The sequence below is a fragment of the Macadamia integrifolia genome, unplaced genomic scaffold, assembly GCF_013358625.1.
Source record: "Macadamia integrifolia cultivar HAES 741 unplaced genomic scaffold, SCU_Mint_v3 scaffold1620, whole genome shotgun sequence".
NCBI classification, from domain to species: Eukaryota; Viridiplantae; Streptophyta; class Magnoliopsida; order Proteales; family Proteaceae; genus Macadamia; species Macadamia integrifolia.
In genome coordinates this window covers 79,959-102,422 of record NW_024868280.1, presented here as the reverse complement: position 1 = coordinate 102,422, position 22,464 = coordinate 79,959, and the positions used below count along the sequence as shown (strand labels likewise).

Genomic DNA, 22,464 nt, shown 5'->3' with positions numbered 1-22,464 from the left:
ACAGTGTCAAATAGTACCTAATTTGGTACAGTTCCAGATGAAACTCAAATGTAAACCAAACCCACATGTAATCCAAATGAGCCTCCTTATTCTATAAAAGGAGCACTACCCCTTCTCCCAAATCACTTGAAAATTTTAGAACTAGAAATCCTAGAACTTGGAGAGAGAAGCTCCGAAGCAAGCTGAGCCTCCACAAGTTCTTCCAAGATCTCTCCGAGCATCCCGCCGGACTTCAACAAACTTCGATCATCCCAAGTCTGATCGTCCATCAAAGGTTAGCTACCTACAGCTCAAAGCCAACCCAACCTTCTTCTTCTCAAATCCTCTAACCCAAACCGTCCTAAGCCTTTCCAGAGATTCAAGAACTCTGGATCAAAAATCTCCAAATATTGTAATAATTACTTTCAAAGTTATATTTCAAAGTATTTTTCTTTGATTGCATTATTAGCTTCTTTCTGCATCTGCATATAGCAGCTTCTTGTTCTATCCTTGGATCAAAGCCTACAGTCGAGCCTCTTGATTCCAAGATATAGATCTTGTTAAGCAGCTTTTTATTTTTGTGCAATTTCATATCCTTCATCTATAAGTTTATGCTTTTAATTCTTTCTTTGTTTATTTTATTTAAAGCACAAATTTAGATCTTAGTAAGATATTGCATCCATCTCAGTGTTAGTCTCCTTGCTGGATCGGAGTAAGGTATTGCACCTATCTCGTTTATATATATATATATATATATATTTATATATATTATAATAGTTGTTTAATGTAAACTTTGGTTCGATTCGATCTCGATAGACGATTTTGGTTTCAAATTCACATCCTTACCCAACCCAACCGGCTCCAAATTTAACTCTGAATTTTTATATTAGAATTTAATGTTTCTATTGGTATTTTTTTTATATATAATTTTTTAATATATAAGACATGAATGGTAAAAACAAGTCAATCATGGTTAATCCAATCATTGCAAAAGCTAGAGTCAACCCAACCCGGCCTTGACAGGATCAATTAGGGTCTGATTGGGTTGATATGAACCCGACAAGATTGGGTTGGGTTAGATTGAATTTTGAAGACTTAAGATTAGGTTAGGATTTTAAGAAACCCAACCCAACCCAACCGGCCTTATTTCACCCTTAGTAGACACCCACCTAGTACCTCACAGGCCCTTGAGAGGATGACAAAAAAAAAAAAAAAAACGAATTGACTGTTTCGAGCCGTAGGGGTCTTGTGTTGCGAATAATCTAAAAGTGATTGGAAGAAACAGATGCAAACTTATCAAAATGTCTCTTGGGAGGTTCATTGGAAAACAAAAAATTATAAGTCAAACGACCTCTGAATTGGACCAAATTTTAGGATTAGGTGTATTGTATCATAAAAACTCTGTATTTGAAAATGATTTGATTTGACGATCATTTGACGAAAGATTCTGTTTCTGCCGCTCCAGTGAAACCCACCTTTAAACGACTTTTAAAATCAATTTTACGCCTAATAACTTATTAATTTTTATTCCATTGGAAAGTATTTGGAAAGACCAACACACTACTTGATTGTGTGGCGACCATGCCAGTGCCTACGCCAGTGAACAGGAACAGGAACAGGAACAGGCATATAACCAAGGAGGTCAGCAGCATCCTTTTGCAAAAAGAACAGTAAGTCACTTTTATATGAATAGAATCAACTCAATGCCTTTGTACAAGTGATTCTTGATTCCAACCTTTAAAAACATATATTTAATTTTATAATTTGTCATGTGTTCTAGTAGACGACATAGGTTTGCCAATCAAGTGGCTTGTACAATAAATACAATAATCATATGATCTGCCCATGTAAGGAAACCAATTTTATATCGAAATCATATTAATTCGTTTAAATATTGCCCTAACACAATCCAGTCGAGAAAAGACTTGGGCTCTTCTCCTTAGCGGTGATCGCTCAGGTTTTGTCTATAGTTCCTTGGATGATCGACAAATGTTCAAGCGGTAATCCAATGGTTTTCAATGTCTCTTTCTCTTTTTGAACCTTGACTCCATGGATCACCGATTAGACACGTGTCATTCGTCCAAGTAGCTATGGTTAAGACCTGGGTGATCACCACTAAAGAGAGGAGCCAAATCCCTTGAAAGCCCACTTAATCGTACGATGATGTGACAATTCTAACCATTGGATAGATAAGAGATGATTTAGATTGGCCATGTGTGAAATTTCAGAACCTAGATGAATCACATTCATCACCATTGTAACAACAATTTTATAGTATACCATTAGATTGGAATGCACCTCGCTGTAGTCTGTCTTGAAATGCATCCTCTTTGTAGTCCCAGTTAAAGCTTTATTACCTAAAATATATATATATATATATTTATTTATATTGGCTAATTCCACCTAACATGTGAGCAGAGGACCATGAGCTTACCTACTTAGATCTTCTCAAGTTGCAGCCTCTAAGGAACACCATAAAACAGAAATCCAGTTGAACATTCTGTAGCAATGATTGGGAGAATTGTCTCCAGTTACCCACCCTCAGGTTTCTTATATAAACTCTAGGAATTTTCTTAAAGAAACAAAGAATACATTATGTTGCTCCAGCAAATTTTTTTCTCTTCCTATTTTAGGGTGGGGAGTATTACCAAGTTGTGAGATTCAGAACCAACCTTGATCTTGGCTAACAGATGGAACCACGAGAATGAATCCTAATCTGAATATACCATTATAAATTTGGATCCAGTCCATCCACAGCCTTGGCTGGAACCAGATCTAACCTGCTTCATTCTGTAAGCGTCGTTCATCTTACATCCTGTTACTTGGAAGTATAATTCAAAACCCATAGAAACTTCGATATAGAACAATTAAATCTTATATTGCAAGTACCTAGAATATTTAAACAAGAGAACCATTGGCATCAAAAAATTGTGCTTCTTGTTTCATTGGTGAGGGGGAATGATTCGGCAATGGCAAGATAACAAAGCAAAACTCAGGCCAAGTAAATGATCGCACATGGTGAAATCAGCAGATTGTATTCATGAAGGGTTAGAAAGATTCTGTTTTCAAGTAATATTATAAAGACAAGTTTAAATACCAGCCAAGTAAATACGAAAATGTACCAATCTTCATCATCCAGGAGAGCTAAAAACAACTTAGATGAACATGTACACAAAAAGAAGTCAAAAAAATGAGAGTCAGCACCCTGCATAGCTATAGTTGCCAATCGATGGGGAGAATACCCATTTTCTCCAAAATCTGATTTGTCTTAGAAAAATGCCTGCAGCCAAATCATCATAATTAAATGAAGAGAGATATCACATGATACAACACATAAAATAAGATATCACCCAGGGAGCAGGGATGGAGAAAAGGGCAAAAAACCCCTCAGATAAGATATGACACTTTCTTTGGTATACTTCCATAATGCTTCAGGAAGTACCATCTATACTTCTACACAAATATTTTCTCGACACAAAAGTTGTTAAGAAGGGGCCGGGGGGAATGAAAGAAAAAAGAGCGCAGATAGATTCTAAGTCTACCAGTCTATCACATTTCACATTGGGCTGCATATTGAACCACGTCTGTCCAAGCCGGTCAGGCCTGGTCCAGCAAATAATTTGCCTTCCAAGCCCAAGGTTTTGAGACTTTAATACCAGAAAAAAATGAGATGAAGAGAGAAGGTCATGAATAAAGAACAAGGAAAGTAATTATCGAATAAAGAATAGAGCATCAATGATGAAACCTGATTGTAGCGAAAAGGGAAAGAGATGAATCCAACTGTCAGCACAATGGCTCTAATATTATCAGAGCACAAAGACTGCACTGAGTGGTCTCTGATAACCCTGAAAGGGTTACCAACATGCATCATATGGATGAGGGGGTAAAACTACAACAGAGTATATGAAATACAACAACTATCAACCAAAGAGACATTACGTGTCATTTACACTTTGTTTCAATGCCCAAGGTAAAGTTTGGGATTGTCTAAGCCAGGCTTGGCTGATCTTGACCTAGCCTGCTGAGCCAGGAAAACACTGTATATTAACATAAATGTAGGTTATATTTATATAATGTTAACTTAGTGTATTTTTGAGTACCAAAAAAAAACAAAACAAAGTATTAAGTTACATAATAGGTCATCATATTTTTATATTTTATTGTACTTTTATAAATTATCACCAACATAATAGTCTACAATAAAAATAAATAAATAAATTACAAATTTTCTTACAATTAAATTGGATGTATGAAGTTCAGAGTTCAGACTGGCCCAGACCAGCCCAGCGAGACCCCAGCATAGTCAATGCTAGTCTTGGACTGGCCCATGTGCAGGTTTAATTTTACGTCATTAATCGTCACTAGTTCTTCATTTCATCTGACAATAAATTGGATACCCTACTGCACACCTAAAGTTAATCTATGTGAAATAGTTCCATGGAAGTTCCATGTAATCAATTAGAGGGAATCACATTCTAATCTATGAAATTTGCTATGGATAACACACGTCTCTTCTACAAGTTGGTACTCAGCTCCTTACAGAATTATTTAAACAAGAGTGCAGCGATAAGACTTCGTTTAGTGTTGCAGTGATTCTGAATGGAGGGTTCTGCCTGGTGTAGGGAACTTATGGTCTCTATAGTGTTGCTCTAATTCATGCATAAGACCTTGCACAGAAACCACAAATGAACAAATAATGCCTAATCTATTGCCTAGTTGCTAATTGCAAGAGCTATTCAAGGACAAAATCCCTTCATTAGTGGCTTACAGTTAAAAGATGAATAATGCAGACTAGTTCTTGAATTTGTACCATAAGGCAAAGTGATCCAATCATCAATTTGGAAGAAAAATTCCAGGACCAAGACCCGAATGTATCTGATATCAAGCATCTCATCTCGAAAAGCAGTCATGCAAGGATGGAACATGGAAGTAAGACAGTTTGGTACAATATAATAGATTTCAGGTTGATTCAAGCAATGAATGAACAATTCATATGGGATCAGACTGAAAAAACTGATTTACCATGTTAAAGGTTTTGAATGTTTAAAGGCCTATTTCTCTCTAATTTTCTTACTTTGAACTCCTAGTCCACATTTTCACAATCATTGTGTGGGCATAGATAATGTTACAAATAGTGTTCAAAATTGAACCTAAAATTCAATCGAATGTCAATACACCAAAAAGCAAATTCTTTTATATAAAATGGTCAAATGTGTGATAGGGTTACATTATGAAATAGAGAAAATAATGTTAGCAACAATAAGTGGAAAAGCAGCAAATATATCCACAAGTATCAGTAGAATTGTTTGCCCTAGATTATGTCTTAGGACTAGTTCTCCTCTACTGTTGTATCAGTAGAGGGTGCCCGCCCCATCAGGACATAGTATCTCTTCGTTGCTATGTATAAAAGTGGCTAGTCAAACAGATGCACTACCTATCCAATGGGCAGTTTGACCATAGCAGCCTCCACATGGCTCAAAATTGTGGAACATGGCCATGCAAATAAATTAACCATACCATATTAGCTTCCCATCATCCCTGGGAATTTGCCAAGATGCTGATAAACAAAAACCAGGGAGAAATGATTCTCCCACCTTCCTGCTTTACAAACATAGCTCTACCATTATCCCATGGGTCAATTTGGTCAAGTTCATGTTGACCAAAACCTGCACCTACCAACCAGATGCCATCCCTAACGCTGACCTTCGCTTTAAGACGAAAAGAACTGGAAGACTGGTCCCCAACCAGACCAACTTTTGCATAAGTAACATGGCTTGGAACCTATATTGCAAGGACTTGGATGCAGTTGGAATCTGACATGTGTCATGGAGTCTGATATGATGAGCTAGTAAAATAGAAGTGCAAATGTAAAAGTAGGCAAATTATGTTTGCCACTAAAAGCTTTCTATAGGAAATGACAGTTTATAATGTAGGTTAAATGTTTATTTATTGTGCAAAAAATAAGGACAAAGAAGAAAGGGAAGGTGTAAGCGTCAAGGATGGAATTGTCAACATTTGCTGCATATCCAACATTGATAAACCATCCAAATAGAAAAGCTTATGAAAGACCGATGAGCTAGGACCCACTATTTGATGGAATTTCCACACAAAGACATGTCCACACTTATCCTACATAACTAAGCTCCAATATTGGACTCTTGCCAACTCATTTTTAAGTAGCTCATCACAATGATAAAGACATAGAGGTTCAGATCAGCTAACTAGAGAAATGTCACTAATGAAATCTCATTGGTAGCATCTAATGGTGGAAATGATCTTTCTAAGTTTGTATATTATGCAGGATATGTAGGACAAATTGAAAGCATAGCATGATGAAGCTCATTTATCTCTAAAACAAAATGTTCACTATCAAAATTCCATTCACAAATTATTTATGTTATCATTAATGAAACTGACCTGCACCCAAAGAAACCTCTGTTTGCGGATAAACCAGAAGGATGAGCAGCTCTGAGAATGTGGTGCTTTGACTCATCAATCAATCTGCATAAGGTGCTTCCTTGCTTGTAAGTATCAAAAATCGGCTAAAACAGGACATATACTTTATAAAAACAGACAAACACAGGCACAAAATCTAACTAATTGGTTATATCTAACTTATTTATTTATATATCATTAACTGGAGTGAGAAAGGAAGAAGAACCCAACCCAAAAATTCTAGTCAAAGAAATACAAGCAGTCAAGCCAGATTAGCAGCACTGGAGGAACCACTGCACCCAGTGAGCTGCAATAGGCTGGAGGACATGCGGGGAGCAAGGTTCGAGATCTCTCTTTCAACCCTGGTTGAAACCGAAATATTTCGAATTTCAACCAGAATTCGACCAAAACTCTGCATGTTTCATCAGCTGGCCATTTTGTTTGGCCATTTTGGTTGTCAAGCAGCCATATTGTGGCCCTAAATTTCAGGAAAACCTTAATTAAGCATTTCTAAACAAATTGAAACCTTTAGATTGTAAAGAAACACACCCAAAATGGTAGTTTGGTTTCGTACACTAGGTTGGTAATGTAAGCCGTACCTTACTGTAAACTTTCTCACATATAGCCTATTCTACAAATAATTAGTACTAGAATACACAATTCAGTAAAACAACTAAAATATGCTTTAGGAATGAAGAAAAACCATTCACTATTACACAATTGTGTCACGAGTACAAGTACAAGTGTACAACCAAGGTTGAAACACCCCTACGAAGCCATCCATCCGACTTTATGTCATTTCCATATAGAATTCTGAGGAGGCTAGAAACCTTTGGGGGAAAAGGGTATACCTCTTAGTTTGAATCTTACACAACTCTTGCTCAAATGAGACAAATCGTCACTGTAGATGTGTAGTAGTTGTCGCCAACACTTTGTTCCACTAAGAAATGCAAGTGATTTGTCCAAAAATACCCAAATCTGGGTCTTTTGGAGTTTTTACTCTCTAACAGGAGAAACCACTCAAAACTCATGATTTCAAATGAAAAAAGGATTTTATATGTACTGTTTTGTACCGAAACCAAGTCGACACCAAAATTTCGGTCGAAACCTTGAATTGCTACCGAGCAGCACCCAATTTCAGCTAAAAAATTCGGTTGAAATTTTTGCATTCCTACTGAGTTTCACCCAATTTCCTTTCGACCTTTGTCAAACTGAAATATTTCACAAAATTTCAGCAATTTCAACCAAGATTTCAAACTATGGTAGGAAGAGCCAATTATATGGCATCAACCCTCATACAACTAAACACTGGCAATAAGAAAAAACAGTGAAAGGATGAGCATTAGTAATATAATCACTGCATGTCGATCAAATATGCCATTGTCCCATTACATCTCATAGGTGGAACCAGGACCTCCATTAAGTGTGCCAGGATCTTGCTCCAAGTAATACTTAGGGGATAACAGAGAAATTCTTCTGCCCACTAGAACACTCCAGGTGTTAAAATACAAAATCCTAAGAATTCCTTAAAGAAACTGTCATGAAAAAAAATTTTTACGATTTTTTTTAAAGATTCAATCATAATACTTCCTAATTTTCCTCGTTTTTATAAATTAATTTCACATATTTGAAGAACCCTACAAACTATCCATATGGTACTTACCTGGATTTCTTCTGAGCAGAGTTCCCCCAAAGAAGAAATACAACTCCACTTTTCTTTTGAGAGATTGCACAGATAACAGCATCAGTAAATGATTCCCACCCCTTCTTTGCATGAGAATTAGCATCATGATGCCTCACTAAAATAAACAGTCCGGGGAGATCATCAATTAGAAAAGAAATAAGTATAGAAAGCCTCAATTATGCAGAAAATATATTGAGAATTCTGTTATGACAAGCAAAACAATGGCTATCTCTGCAAATACATCATAATAATGAGACATGTGGAAATGAATATAAAGGAAGTTGTAAATCCAAAATACTAAAATGGTTGAATCTGAGAATTCATGGGAATACAAGGGATCATATTGTTGACTAATTTCCTGAAAATAATATCAAATAAAATATTTTTAAACTTCTTCATGATGCAGCAAATAAAGTCATGTGGTAGGGTTTGTTTCCACCAATCACTCTACCAAAAACTACGCAGACATTTCCTGAAAAATAACACTGAAGGGAAATCCAGCCATTTCTGACAGCAAGTGGTATTCCCATGCAGGAGATTTGTGGCCAATTTTATTTAAATAAAGTAAATAAATAAATAAGTAAATAAATAAAACTTGATTACCAGACACCTCTTGTCGTCAACTGTTTTTCATGTACCATTTGCATAATTTTAAAGTTATTGCATACTTAGCATCAATCAACTTAATGGGCGCATCAATGTTCTAGACATAGTGAGGTCAATGTCTCTGGAACCAAATATTGGGTTTGGAAACTGGGTGAGTTGGCAAACTAAGGTGCCAAACCAAACCCAATCCTATCTGTAGAACCAACCCAAGCCCAATCTTAGGTTTGAGACAGCAGAAAGCATGACCAATCCAAGTAAAATTCTCCCCAAGGAGGGTTCATGTTTGAGTCGGAAAGCTTGGGTTTGAGCCGGAAAGCTTGGGTTTGAGCTATCTCCTGCATAAATCAAACCAAAAGGGATGCAGATAACACTGTTTATATACCAGCCAAAAGTCATTTCTAACATCTATACTATATGACCACATTTATACACAAGTTAAACCACAAATTTTATGACGTACTGTTACAAAAGTAGAGATGTAACCCGATAAAAGGGCTGTAAACTGGTACAGGTCCTGTTTTCATATAGTCCCAGAAGAGGCGGACTGGAGTTGGACCTAACCTTTGGATTTTTGCACCAAGTAGCTCTCATCAGACGAACTCGTTGCTTCATGCTGGCAGCCCAAGATTTTTAACAATTGCACCAATCAAAAGGCTCCTAGTTATAAATAATCTATAACAACTCAGCCTTATCCATACTAAATTGGGTTGGCTACATAGATACTTACCCTCCAATCAGCTCTATTTGACATCATACTTGATAATAGGCCTAAGTATTGCACGTCTTTCCTCACCACTTCTCTAAAGGTCATTTTAGGTCTTCTCCTAGCTCTTTTAGATCCTTCAATCTGAATCAAATCACTCTTTCGTACTAGAGCATCAAAAGGCCTCCGTTGAACATGACCATGCCACCTCAAACGAATTTCTCAAAGTGTATCATGTATCAGAGCTACTCCTAAACCAGCTCTAATACGATCATGCCTTACTTTATCCTTCCTAGTTTTACCACTTATCCATCTCAACATCCTCATCTCCACCACACTGGATTTATCTACATGATGCTTCTTAACTGCTCAACTTTTCACACCAAACATCATAGCTGGTCATATGACTATCTTATAAAATTTCCCTTTAAGTTTTGAAGGAATATGTCAATCACACAACACCCTGGATGCACCTCTCCACTTCATCCTTTTTATTGTAATTCTTTGTCAAACATCATCCTTAATATCACCTTCTATATTTATTAGTGAGCCCAAATACCTAAAATAACCACTTTGGGGAACCTACCTCTCATCAATTTTCACCATTTCATTACCCGTCCTCATGTAACTAAAGTTACACCGCATATACTCCGACTTCGTTCTACTTATCTTACAATCTTTTGATTCCAAGGTTGATCACCATAACTCCAACTTGGCGTTAATCTCTGCTTTTGTCTCACCCACCAAAATAATATCATCAACAAAAAGAATACACCAAGAAATCTCATCTTGAATGTCTCTGGTTAATTCATCTATGATAAGTGCAAACAAATAGGGGCTCAAAGTTGATCCTTGATGTAACTATATTGTAACTGAGAATTCACTATCTTGATCCTCTACAATTCTTATACTAATCATCACACCATCATACATATATTTGATTATGTCCACATATTTGCTTGGAACACTTCTCTAGTACTAGTCAGATTAACTATCTATGGACTCTGTCATAAGCTTTTTCTAAGTCAATAAAGACCATACGGAGATCCTTCTTATAATCTCTAAATATTTCCATAAGTCTCCTAAGTAAATAGCTTTTATCGTGGATCATCTTGGCATAAAACCAAATTGGTTCTCTGTAATAGTAGATTCTTTTCTCAGGTGGGTTTCAATAACCCTCTCCTATAATTTCATAGTATGATTCATTAGTTTTATGCTTCTATAGTTATTGCACCTCTAAACATCTTTATTTTTCTAAATAGGAACCACAATGCTTCTCCTCCATTCATCTGGCATTTCTTTGTGCTCATAATCTTATTAAACAGTTTAGTTATCCAAGATAAACCATAAATTCCTAAGCTCTTTCATACTTCTATTGGGACCTCATATGGGCCTTGTGACTTGCCTACTTTCATCCTCCTTAAAGCTTCTTTTACTTTAGACACCCTAATTTTTTAAATATATCTATGATATGTGTCTTGGCAGGTAATGCAGTCTTCTGGGACACCATTACTTGAAGTATTTCCATTTAGTAGGCAGTAGAAATAAACTTTACATCTCTTCTTAAAGTTCTCATGCCTTATTAGTACTTTACCATATTCACTTTTATTACATATAACATGGTCGAAATCTCTACTCTTCCTTTCTCTCGTTTTAGTTATCTTATAAATAGTTTTTTCCCCTTCCTTTGTGCTCAGATTATTATAAAGATACTCATCTTTCTCCAACCTCTCCAACCTATCTTTCACACAATCCTCTTAGCTTCACTTCTAACAAATTTATAACTTCGTAGACCCTCTGCATCCTTAATCCTTTGCCATGTGTTAAAACTAGCTTTCTTAGTCTTAATGGTTCCTTGAACCTCATTATCCCACCACCAAGTCTCCCTAGAGAAATGACAATTTCCTTTTGATTTACCTAGGACATCTTTAGTAACCTTTTTAACACAAGTGGTCATATCGTTCCACATCGTATTAGTGTCTCTCTCAAAGTCCCATTTTCATTGTTTGACCACTTTATCAGTAAATGATTTCAAAGTATCTTCTTTTAAGCTCCACCACTTCGTCATATGGCAAATAAGTTCACCTTTCTTACGATTTTGAATAGAAAGGCACATATCCATGACTAATAACCTATGTTGTGTGGTTAGGCTCTCCCGCAATATAACCTTACAATCCTTACATAATCTATCAAACCTTCTAGTTAGGAAGAAATCTATTTGGCTACTATGATGCCCACTTTTGAAGGTAATTAAAAGTTCTTCTATTTTAAAAGTAAGTATTTAAAATAGATAGATCATAAGCCACAGAAAAATATAAAAATTAAAATCCCATCCTCATTTCTCTCTCTCTCTCTCTCTCTTCATCCCTTATTGGAGCTTCTTCTCGGTTGAAGTTACGTCTTAGCCACCAACCCTGTAGGTGCTAGATCTTATGCTTGTTTGGATTCCCGCTAGGCCAATTGCCTCCTCTTGGCTGCCTGCCCTGTAGATCACCATCCCTGTTAAATCTTATGCTCGCTTGGATTCCCGCTCGGCCAACTACCTCCTCTTAGCCGCCTACCCAGTAGGTCACCATCCCTGCTAGATCTTATGCTCATTTGGATTACCGCTCAGCCAACTACCTCATCACCTCCGATTTCGTTTGCCTGCTCTAGCTGCAGTTGCCATTTTGCTTTGTCAGTCTGTTCCGCAGCCACTTAATCTCCTGCCAGCCCGCTTGGTCTGCAATTGTTCACTGCTAGCCCTGCTTAACTAGCCACCCTCTGCCTGGCTCACTCGGCTTCTACTGTTTTACTGCCAACTACATGGCAGGCAGTCATCTAACTGCCAGCTATGTTCATCCGGTGGTCGCTTCGTTCTTGCCCTGATGTAGATAAGTCAGTTTACAAGCTTATTTTATTGCAAATAAGCCTTGGGTTGGGTTATGTATGCGTTAGGCCTTTGTTCACATGGATTTTCTTTGTAATGGGCTATTTTAATAGGCCTAAAATATAGGTAGAAAGTAAAAAAACGAGATTTAATTCATTAGCTTAGTTAGAGTGGGCTGGTAGCAGTTTAATTTATTAATATGTCTTTTACTTTATCATATTTATTTTGGGATAGGATATGTAAGAGAAGTAGGGTTTTCGTCTCAGTTTTAGAGTCTAAGTAGGAGTCTTATTATTTTCTTGTTTTAGAGTCTAAGTAGGAGTCCTATTATTTTCTTTCAAATACTTGCATAAATTCAATGTTTAGGACAGATTTGAAAAAAGATGAATCGAGTTTGAATGTTTGAGAGCCTGAGGGTTGTGTGATTCTTCTTCTCCCCCCTTTCTTTATGCGATCTCTCTCTTCTCCTCTATTATGAATCTGAACAAGGAGCTACTGTTAAGAGTTGTTTAGGAAGGCACGATAGGATTACTCAATCCTCTTCTTGAAGCTGTTCAGATCACCCAGTTGTTGTTCTTGCAGAAATCTTTAGATTCTCTCTCCTAGGTTTTAAAAACAAGAAGGTAAATATCTCATCAACCGTCCATCAAAAGTCTCTTAATTTTTTAGGTTTTTGTACACTCCCTAGGGGCTACCTACGCCCAAGAGTACAGCTCAATTGGAGTCTTACAGATCTGGCCGCACATCTCCCTCTCCAACCATATTGCAGGCCTTTCTCTCTCCTATTGGGTTGGGTTTTGGGCTGGTTTTGTTCCTGTATTGCTATTGTATCCTTGGGGGCTTATTTGATGGTCTTATTCCCTTGTTTCCTGACCTTAGTTGTCTTGTTTGGGATTTATAAATTGTGGGGGTTAGTTTCTTGTAATCTACTCCTACATTAAGTAGTATCAAAGCCGAAGGATCCCCTACTGAAACACAACTCCATCCTTCCACCTCCCACAATAGCTCTTTCTCTCCCTCGCTCTCTTACGCGACTCCCTTTCTCTCCCACGTGACTCCCTTTCTCTCCCACTATGGATCTAGACCTTTTATTGGATATCCGTCAACAAATGCAAGATATCTGTCAACAAATGCAATTGATATCAGAGAAGTTTGATCAAACTCAACCATAGTTGTCAAGGCGTCGCCTAGGCGATGACTAGGCGTCCAGGCGGTTTGCTTGGGGCCTAGACGACAGATGCCTTGTTGCATTGCATACCGCCTTGTGTTTTGACACTTATTTATGTCAAATATCATTTAAGTAAATTCATTTACTTAAGATATTATTCATAAATAAACAAATAACCCCTATTTGAATCCAATAAAAATAGTTTAAAAATCAAATTTTAAAAGGATAAAAAGTCAACCCCCCAGTTTAAGAACAAAAACTGGATTTTGGTTATAGGGGCTATTTTCAAATTTTAAATGCTGGGGTTTTTCTCAATTATGAAAATTTTATAAATTCTATCATGTTAAAACATTGCTAAAAACCAAAATTCCGGTAAAATAATCTTTTGTTTTGATATCCATAAAATTATTTTCATTCAGGCGATTTTAACAACATTCACGCACTTAAAAATAAGTTTGACTGGAGCATAATTTTGTCATTACAACTCAGATTCAAGTAATCTTAGACTTATTGGAAAACTGGTTTTATATTATAACTAATACAAAGAGTCTCATAAAAATAAAATCATTTGACCAGTCAAACTTATTATAGAACAAAAGCATTTCTCTAAATTTTGATTTTTTTATAACTTAATGACTTAATGTTAAATTTTTATGATTTAATATGACTAAATGTTGATTTTTAATGACTTCATGTTGCTTAATCTTGATTTTTTTATGATACAAGGTATGTATAGCTTACTAAATAATGTTAGAAAATAGGAAAAATAAAAAATAACACTTGTTCGCCTTAAGGCGCCAGCCTTCTCGCCTAAGCGCTTACACAACCCTCCACCGCCTTAGTTCTCCTTGGTGTTGTGACAACTATGGACTCAACGACATTGCATGGACTTCCAAGCCATAGTACACTCTACCTTCAACTATGCGATCTCAGCCATTGAACAATAGATAGACAAACCAGAAGATGAATCACCAGTGGTAGAAGATGAGATGACATCGTTGGAAGTTAAAGATCAACTTGTGAAAAAATTTAAATTGGTTGAACTCTTCAGTGAACCGATAGATTTTATTTTTCCGAGTCACTACTTCACCAATGAACTTCGCGTCGTGGACTTCATAACATTCGATTATGGTTTTGATGGTGACTTTATACAGGCAAATATGGATATTGATCGATTGGTGTTGATTCTCCCATTCTACAAAACTCGTGGATGAGTTTTTCTCAACATTAGAGAAGTTGATGTAGACAAGTCAATTAATGGGCTTATTTTATTGCAAATAAGCTTGGGTTGGGTTATGTATGTGTTGGGCTTTTGTTCACATGGGTTTTCTTTGTAATAGGCTACTTTAATGAGCCTAAAATATGGGTAGAAAGTAGGAAAACTAGATTTAATTCATTAGCTTAATTAAAGTGGGCTGGTTGTAGTTTAATTTCTTAATATGTCTTTTACTTTATCATATTTATTTTAGGATATGATACGTAAGAGAAGCAGGGTTTTCGTTTCAGTTTTAGAGTCTAAGTAGGAGTCTTATTATTTTCTTGTTTTAGAGTCTAAGTAGGAGTCTTATTATTTTCTTTTAAATACTTGCATAAACTCAATGTTTAGGACAAATTTGAAAAAAGATGAATTGAGTTTGAATGTTTGAGAGGTTTTAGGGCTGTGTGATCCTTCTTCTCCCCCCTTTCTTTATGCGATCTCTCTCTTCTCCTCTATTATGAATCTGATCAAGGAGCTACTGTTAAGGGTTGTTTAGAAAGGCACGATAGGATTACTCAATCCTCTTCTTGAAGCTATTCAGATCACCCAGTTGTTGTTCTTGCAGAAATCTTCAGATTCTCTCGCCTAGGTCTGAAAATCAAGAAGGTAAATATCTCATCAACCGTCCGTCAAAAGTGTCTTAATTTTTTAGGTTTTTGTACACTCCCTAGGGGCTACCTACGCCCAAGAGTGCAGCTCAATTGAAGTACTACAGATCTGGCCGCACCTCTCTCTCTCCAGCCATATTACAAGCCATTCTCTCTCCTATCGGGTTGGGTTTTGGGCTAGTTTTGCTCCTGCATTGTTATTGTATCCTTGGGGGCTTATATGATGGTCTTATTCCCTTGTTTCCTGGCCCTATTTGTCTTGTGTGGGGTTTATAAATTGTGAGGGTTAGTTTCTTGTAATCTACTCCTACATTATGCCCTCTGCAAGGTCGGTGCTCAGTCATGGCTATCACCTCCGCGAGGTCAGCTGCAAGCTTGGTCATGGCCCTCCGCAAGGCCAGCGCCCTCCAAAGCAGCAGCCCTCTCATCGGTGATGCTCCCTTGGCAGATGGATAGATGAAGAGAAGAGATGTTTGTTAGGGTTTCTCAAACCCTAACTGGTTTTGACTTGGTTGCCTTTGATGGGTTTCCTTGCTTTGTTTTTAGCCCATGTGGGGTTTTGTGATGTATTAGACATGTGAGACTTGAAACCCTTTGGGCCTTGGTTGCAGTCCTTTGAGTTGAATGGGCTTCCTAGCTCGTCTTTTGGCCCATGTGAGCTCTTGTTACCCTTTCGGGGTTGTAATTTCCCTCCCCCTTTCTTTAATACATTTATTTATCCATCCAAAAAAAAATATCCAATGTTCCAAGATGCTAATCTAATCCTACGCTTTTGTGCTAGCTTCTTTACCTGCACTCGTCCACGGTGGGAGAACCCTTGCCTACTTGTCACCGCATCCGAGGGCTGACGCAGCGCATCCCTTTGAGGGGACACCCTAGCTAACCCTTGCTCACTTTACACTACACTTGTGTCATATTGTCATAGTGTAGCGCATCCCTTATTCTGGCAGGTAATGCCCTAGCATAAAGCTTATAATAGGATGTAGAATTAATTCATGTAAAAGGGTTAGGGTTTTTTTCTAGTGCCGGCTGCTAACTTGATGCGCCAACCCTCCTCCTTTATCCGGGCTTGGGACTGGCAGCAAACACTAGTGGAGTTCCTAGTTATAAATTAATCTATGAATAGGAATTGGTCATCCAAGGTCCAAACATCACTGCCCAACCCAAGTTCATGTTGGAGCGATCACATTTATGGACTGGAGGTTGACCCCAGTTCATACTGCATTTGGGCAGACATTTTCATCCTTACATAGGCTGGCACAAATTTTAAAATAAAATAAAATATATTGAACTGTATTAAATCGTTGTGCTAAACACCATTTAATTTGGTTTTAGAGAGATTATTATGGTTGCAAGTACCCATATTGGCGCTGAAAAGAAGAAACATTACAAGTTCATTGATGGTTATAGACTTAATGAGAATTATGAGTTCACCGAGACCCAACTAATACAAAAGTTGCTGAAACATTCCAAAGAATACCTAAATGTTACAAAGCAATGCGTAGAGAAATGGGATAATCAGATTTGATTGACTTTGGAAACCAAAGCCCAAGAAACCCAATCTGAAGTACAAATTGATGGGCTCAGTTTTGGATCCATATAAGGTCCAATGCTGGTAGCTATGTTCTTTTAGGGAATCTTTAGATTGGGGGAGGGGGGAGGGGGAAAATTTTGTACTCATAGTTTTTTAAAAGCAATAGCTGTTACTCTATCACACGATGAGTGTCATGGGGCCCAAATTGGGTTCATAGCAAAGCTAATTCAGTAGTTAATAGTAGTTTCTAATTGTAGAACATGCAGTTTAGTGCGCAAGAGTTTTGTTCCGGTTTCTATTTTCTTGTTTAGGAGTTCTGTAAGTAATTTTAATCACCCCTATTGATTGAATGAATGGAACAGAAACTGATTTGCAAGAGTTTAATTTTGTGTGGGGTACCTCTTCCTCTCTCCTCTCTTTTCTATCTCCCTCCTTGATCTAACTTTTTTTTCAACTCTGCAGCACCTTGCTGCTTCCTTAATCCTGATTTCTCTTTCTTTTTATCCTATCTCTCTTCCATCGACCTTCCTTTTTCCACCTTCCTATTCTTCCAGGCAAACCTAGTTTACTCTCTTTTGCTACTACCGCAGGTACTGTTGACAGAGAATTCAGTAGCAAATCTACACTGTTGCAGGTCAATCTCATTTTCTTAAATTATGCTATTAAGGTACTCAACTACAAATCTGTTCACTGTTATGCTCTCTCTAATATTCTTGTTCTAACCTGCTATTTGGGTTTTTCCTATTGCTACCTGTTGATCTCTGGTCTGTTCTCTGTTATGAGTCCCAGCATCTCATCCTTTGCCCTTTATCTTCCACTGTTAAGTCTGGGACCTATACATATTCTATCCCAAGTTTCTTTATAAACACCTCAGTCCTGGTCTGTTAGCATCTTAAGTGACCCCAATTTCTAATTTGAAGATTAGAGTTTCAAGGGCTGCATTACCACTGCAAAATCTTTAGAGAATTCTTCAACAGTAGAATTCAGCAGAGGAAAGAAGCTCACTTTGGCCCCAATCATCAAGATTACAGACTATACTCTCTCTGCTAGAATGGCATCTCAATCATCATGAGTTACATTATTTTCGACAACGACAAGAAACCGCACCAACCTCTACTATAGCAGTGATTACAGGCTACTCCTTGTCACGCTAAGAAATGCTAATACTATACAACCGCCCTCTTTGTGCAATAAACAGCTGAGATCCGATCGATGCAAGGGACCCACAAAACTCCCTCAAGGTTTGAGATAGGAATATGGGTCTGGCCACCTAACATCCTATGGTTGGGCCAAATCACTACATATTTAAGGTGTATTATGGTTTAAAACAATATTTTACATGTATCAAAAGCATATCCATACATTTCTTAAGCATTTCCATAAGTATCTTTAGTGTATCTTGCATCCCTTAATGTATTTCCAATACATCTCTTAAACCCACCCTCCTGATATGCTGAATGATACCAATACTCGACATCTTGATTGCAACTGCAAAAAAAAAAAAAGCCTCGGGGAATGAATGAAAGGGAACACAAAGAGAAAACAGGGGAAAATGGAGAAATATAATACATAAAACAAAACCACAGTCCTCAGGGTCACAAACGGAAAGTTTGTCATGAATAAAATGGGACATTATCAAGGAGTATCTTGACTTTGAATGAACAAGAGTTCTTTTTTTTTCCCTATTGAATGAACACGAGTTCATAGCATGGACAGATAAATAAAAGTAATAGCTAAAAATGCAAATTAATTCACAAGCCACCTTTTTACTATGGGGGGGGGGGCACTTGGGTCAAAGAAGTTTCTCACCAGTGAGTACAGTGTTGAGTAATAAAACACCCTGCAATAGAAAAGTATTGTGTAAGGAAGTTTCTTTACAGTATAAGAAGCATATCAAGTTTGTTCCAGTATTTTTATAGGGAAAACATTAAGTTAGATATTAGATTGATTAGTGCAAGGATTTAAGAACAAAGATAATCTTTACAAATAAAGAAAGCAATTAAGTAGGCAGTTTAAAATATAAATAGAGAAGAATATAGTAATGCTGTTTTCTGGGCCAAGGGTAGCTCAGTCTAATTCAGCAGAGATCAATGATTATTCCGCTGGCTATCTATCTATGAAGCACACCAGTGGCTGGACCTTATTGTGTTGGGTGATTCATTTTCTATTATCTGATGAATGTCTTCGGGTGGAGATTAATGTGGGACTAAGGTCAATAGATAGCAAGCTAAAACCCTAACCCATAAGATAGGATCAATAGAACTAGGAAACAGCCAGAGTTCCCTTGTAACAGTTATAGAAGGACAGTAACTAACCTTGACAGCAAGGATAATGGTTGGATGTAAAAGGGAAATCACCATTGAAAGTTGCTGCCAAGAAAATCCAAAACAGAAGTGCCACAGGTATGATCCTCCCTTCCAATCTTCAGTGCATTGAAGGGAATTGATGGAACATGCACAGGGCTGTAACAGCACTGTAAATACCCTCACAGAAGATCTTGGTATCTCCCAATGACTCTCAGTTGCAGTAAAACAAAATTAGAAACTAAGGGAAAACTAGGGAAGAGGCCGGCAGGGGGGGGGGGAGGGGAAGAAGGAAGTGGGAAATCTGACCAAGGCCTCTCACCTATGACGTTGGTCAGTCTCTCACTAACCTAAGGTAGACCTCACTCAACTGCATCACAAAGCAACTTGGCATAAAAACCAAAGCTTCATTAATCACCTCAAATCGTGGGTGAGCTCTATGAGTCTATGACTCCTTACAACTTTATAATGTGCTGTGAAATAAAACAACCAAGAAACAAACTAAATAAGAAGTCCCACACATGAAATAAAGAGGGACTTGTGCAGCAAGTTGTAAAGAAAATGAAATATACTTAGCTAACTAGTAGAATCTAACTTGATATCTCTTTAAAACCGAAAAAAAGAAACTAACTAAATAACAGGTGGACTTAATAGAAAGAGTCCTGCCTGACAACAATTTCTTAACTAAAAGATATTAAAGATAAGACAAAATAAGATCCTAATATATTTAGTTAGTTTTATTTTCTTCATTATAATTGGTGGTACATAAGCTTCTCTTGGCCACTGCCAGAAAAAAAATCACCTGTAGTCTTTCTTTAAGAAACAAACACATAATATGAATGTAGAAAGCAGAAAACCTGTAAACATACAAACTTTACCTGTATTGCCCATCGTTCTAAATTCCCATGAGACGGAATAGAACAGCCCAGATCTTGTTGAAGATCCTTGAATATATTAACCAGACTAGAAGGGGCCTTGACTCCCTCTGGCACTGAGAAAGCAAGGCCCATTGCTTGACCAGGTCCATGATAAGGATCCTGGAAAAATTATATCCAAAAAAATGTCAGCATTTCTTCAAATGGTACAAAAAATTACTAGCATGAATCAATTATCTTTCAGTCTCATGTCACCATCAATCTTCTTTTGTTCTGGACATAGAAAGTTAAAACCAAAATCTGAAATAGACCCAACTCCTTAAAGTGACTGTACCAAGCATGATATTTGTTATGCAATCCAAGTGAACTACCAAAGCTTAAAAATTTGTGGGAAACCCACTTATGTGATCTGGCCCAGACACATTATAGGAGAAAAGATAGGGTAAATTCAACCAACAGACATGGTTTTGTAATCTTCATAGAAGCCAATCTAGCAGTAAGATTCTAGACAATGAGAAAACCAAAAAAAGATGCAACTTCAGGTAGATACAAGTCATTTGAGAACTGACGATTTAGCAAGTGAAGTGACTCTAATCAGCAGGATAGTGGATCTGAATTCACCTGGCAAACACATAAAAGTTGAGATATGTTTTTGTTGAGCAGAAACAAATCAAAAACCACAAGCAGACGAATATTGGCCCTTCTGCTAAATAATTAGCAGGATATTGTTGCAGTTCATCATGAAAGTAGAGTTACTAAAAGCTTAAAAACCCAGTTAAGTGCAGTACTGCAAACTGGGCTTGTCCAGCTGCACAGTCTGACAGAATCTAACCTGAACTTCGGCATGCCCAAGACAAAGTTTCAACAGGCTAGGCTCTATTTTTCATATTTATTAGTCCGAAGTGAAGTTAAGGTTCTGTTCATAAATACCTTAGCCTAGACTCAGACTAAGTTTGTCATAATGAAATACATAGAGGGCTCGCAAAGTATATTTAAAAGTATATAATTCTTATCATCATATATAGTACAAGTCCATAAGTATTATATTAGGTCATATTATTTATCATTTTCTCTATTACTAATCGAAAATTTGACCTAAGACTAAATTAGCTGTGAAGTTCGGGCTGGCTAATCCCACATTATTAGAATCGGCATCAGCTACATTCATTCAGAAATGCAAATTGATATGCCATCTTGATTCTATGTATTTTTAATGAAAACTGATTAGCATCAGAAAGACTGGTGAATTTTTCTTTCGTCACCCAACATTTTTACCCTTGATTTCATGGTCTAGAAGGTTGCAAATGAAGGCAAAAAATCCAGTTAAAATATCTAAATGAAAGTAACCTGCCAAAGCTTCAGGCAATTGACAGTAGAAGCAGGGAAGAAACAATATATGCTTACAAAGAACTTCTTGGAACAAAAAATTTGCAGTCTATTACATTGACTTTGCCATTATATCCCCACTGATGACTAGACAAATAGTCACAAGCCAACAAATACAAATTACAGAAGAACAGCATAAAGTACCAGCGCCGTCCCTTAAACCAGGTTCTAATTATGAGTCATGAACACCAAATTTAAGGAAGAAGAGCAAACCTGGCCAAGGATCACAACTTTGAGCCTGTCGAAAGGGGTCGAATGAAGAGCATTGAAAATTAGATGAGAAGGCGGGTAGATTGGAACACTTCCACGCAGTTCACTTTCAACAAATTTGCACAGATTCTTCGCATAGGGTTTCTCAAGCTCTCCAGGAAGAGCTTCCAACCACGTCTCCTCAACCAAGAGACCCTCCAGTTTCAAATAATCCACTCCATCATCTGAAATAATACAGAAAACATGAAATCCAGACATAATACCGTCACATTTCTTAAAGAATGATTAATTGAAGCGCAGAGGAAGGGGGTGGGGAAAACCCAACAAATTGGGAAGACCTTTGGACTTGGAGACTCTCTCGGTGCAGATTCTGAGGTTGCGTTTCCATCTTGCGAGAGATTTGTTAAACTCAATCCTGGTTTTCTGCTCGACGGTGAGACTGGAAGGAGAGTTGCTTCGGAGACAACCGTCGTCGGTCTTGTCAGGGTCGCTAGCAGAGGTGTGGCAGAGAGAGGAAATGATGGATTTGGAAGATAGGGTTTCGGAGGATGGAAGGACCTTCAACCGCTTGGCGGGTTGGAAGAACTCCGTCAAGGGTTTGGAAGAAGCCATTGCCAAGCTCAAGGAATGAGAGAGTGAGTTTGCAGAGAGAGAGAGAGAAGGAACACTACCCTTTTGATCATCAGTAAATGGCGGGAAAATGGCTCGCACGTCGAAGTAGTTAATGGGCCCATGGGACTTGTTAGTCCTGGACTCCTGCCCGGGTTCTACCAGAACCCATTTATGTGGGCATCACCAAACAGGAGTGGGAGAAATGTGAAAAGGGCCAAATTGGATCATCTGCTT

The 22,464-nt window shown here is 37.5% G+C and overlaps 1 protein-coding gene across 1 annotated transcript; it reads right to left on the bottom strand.

Moving 5' to 3' along the window:
* Window positions 1–2,995: 2,995 nt before the first annotated feature.
* Window positions 2,996–22,369, bottom strand: LOC122064343 (uracil-DNA glycosylase, mitochondrial). The gene is made up of 7 exons (XM_042628054.1): window positions 21,957–22,369; window positions 21,622–21,842; window positions 20,026–20,184; window positions 18,654–18,684; window positions 8,078–8,213; window positions 6,397–6,480; window positions 2,996–3,259 (listed from the first exon to the last, which is right to left on the bottom strand). The coding sequence occupies exons 1-7, from the start codon at window positions 22,228–22,230 to the stop codon at window positions 3,193–3,195; spliced, it is 972 nt and encodes a 323-aa protein (XP_042483988.1). The 5' UTR covers window positions 22,231–22,369; the 3' UTR covers window positions 2,996–3,192.
* Window positions 22,370–22,464: the final 95 nt, after the last annotated feature.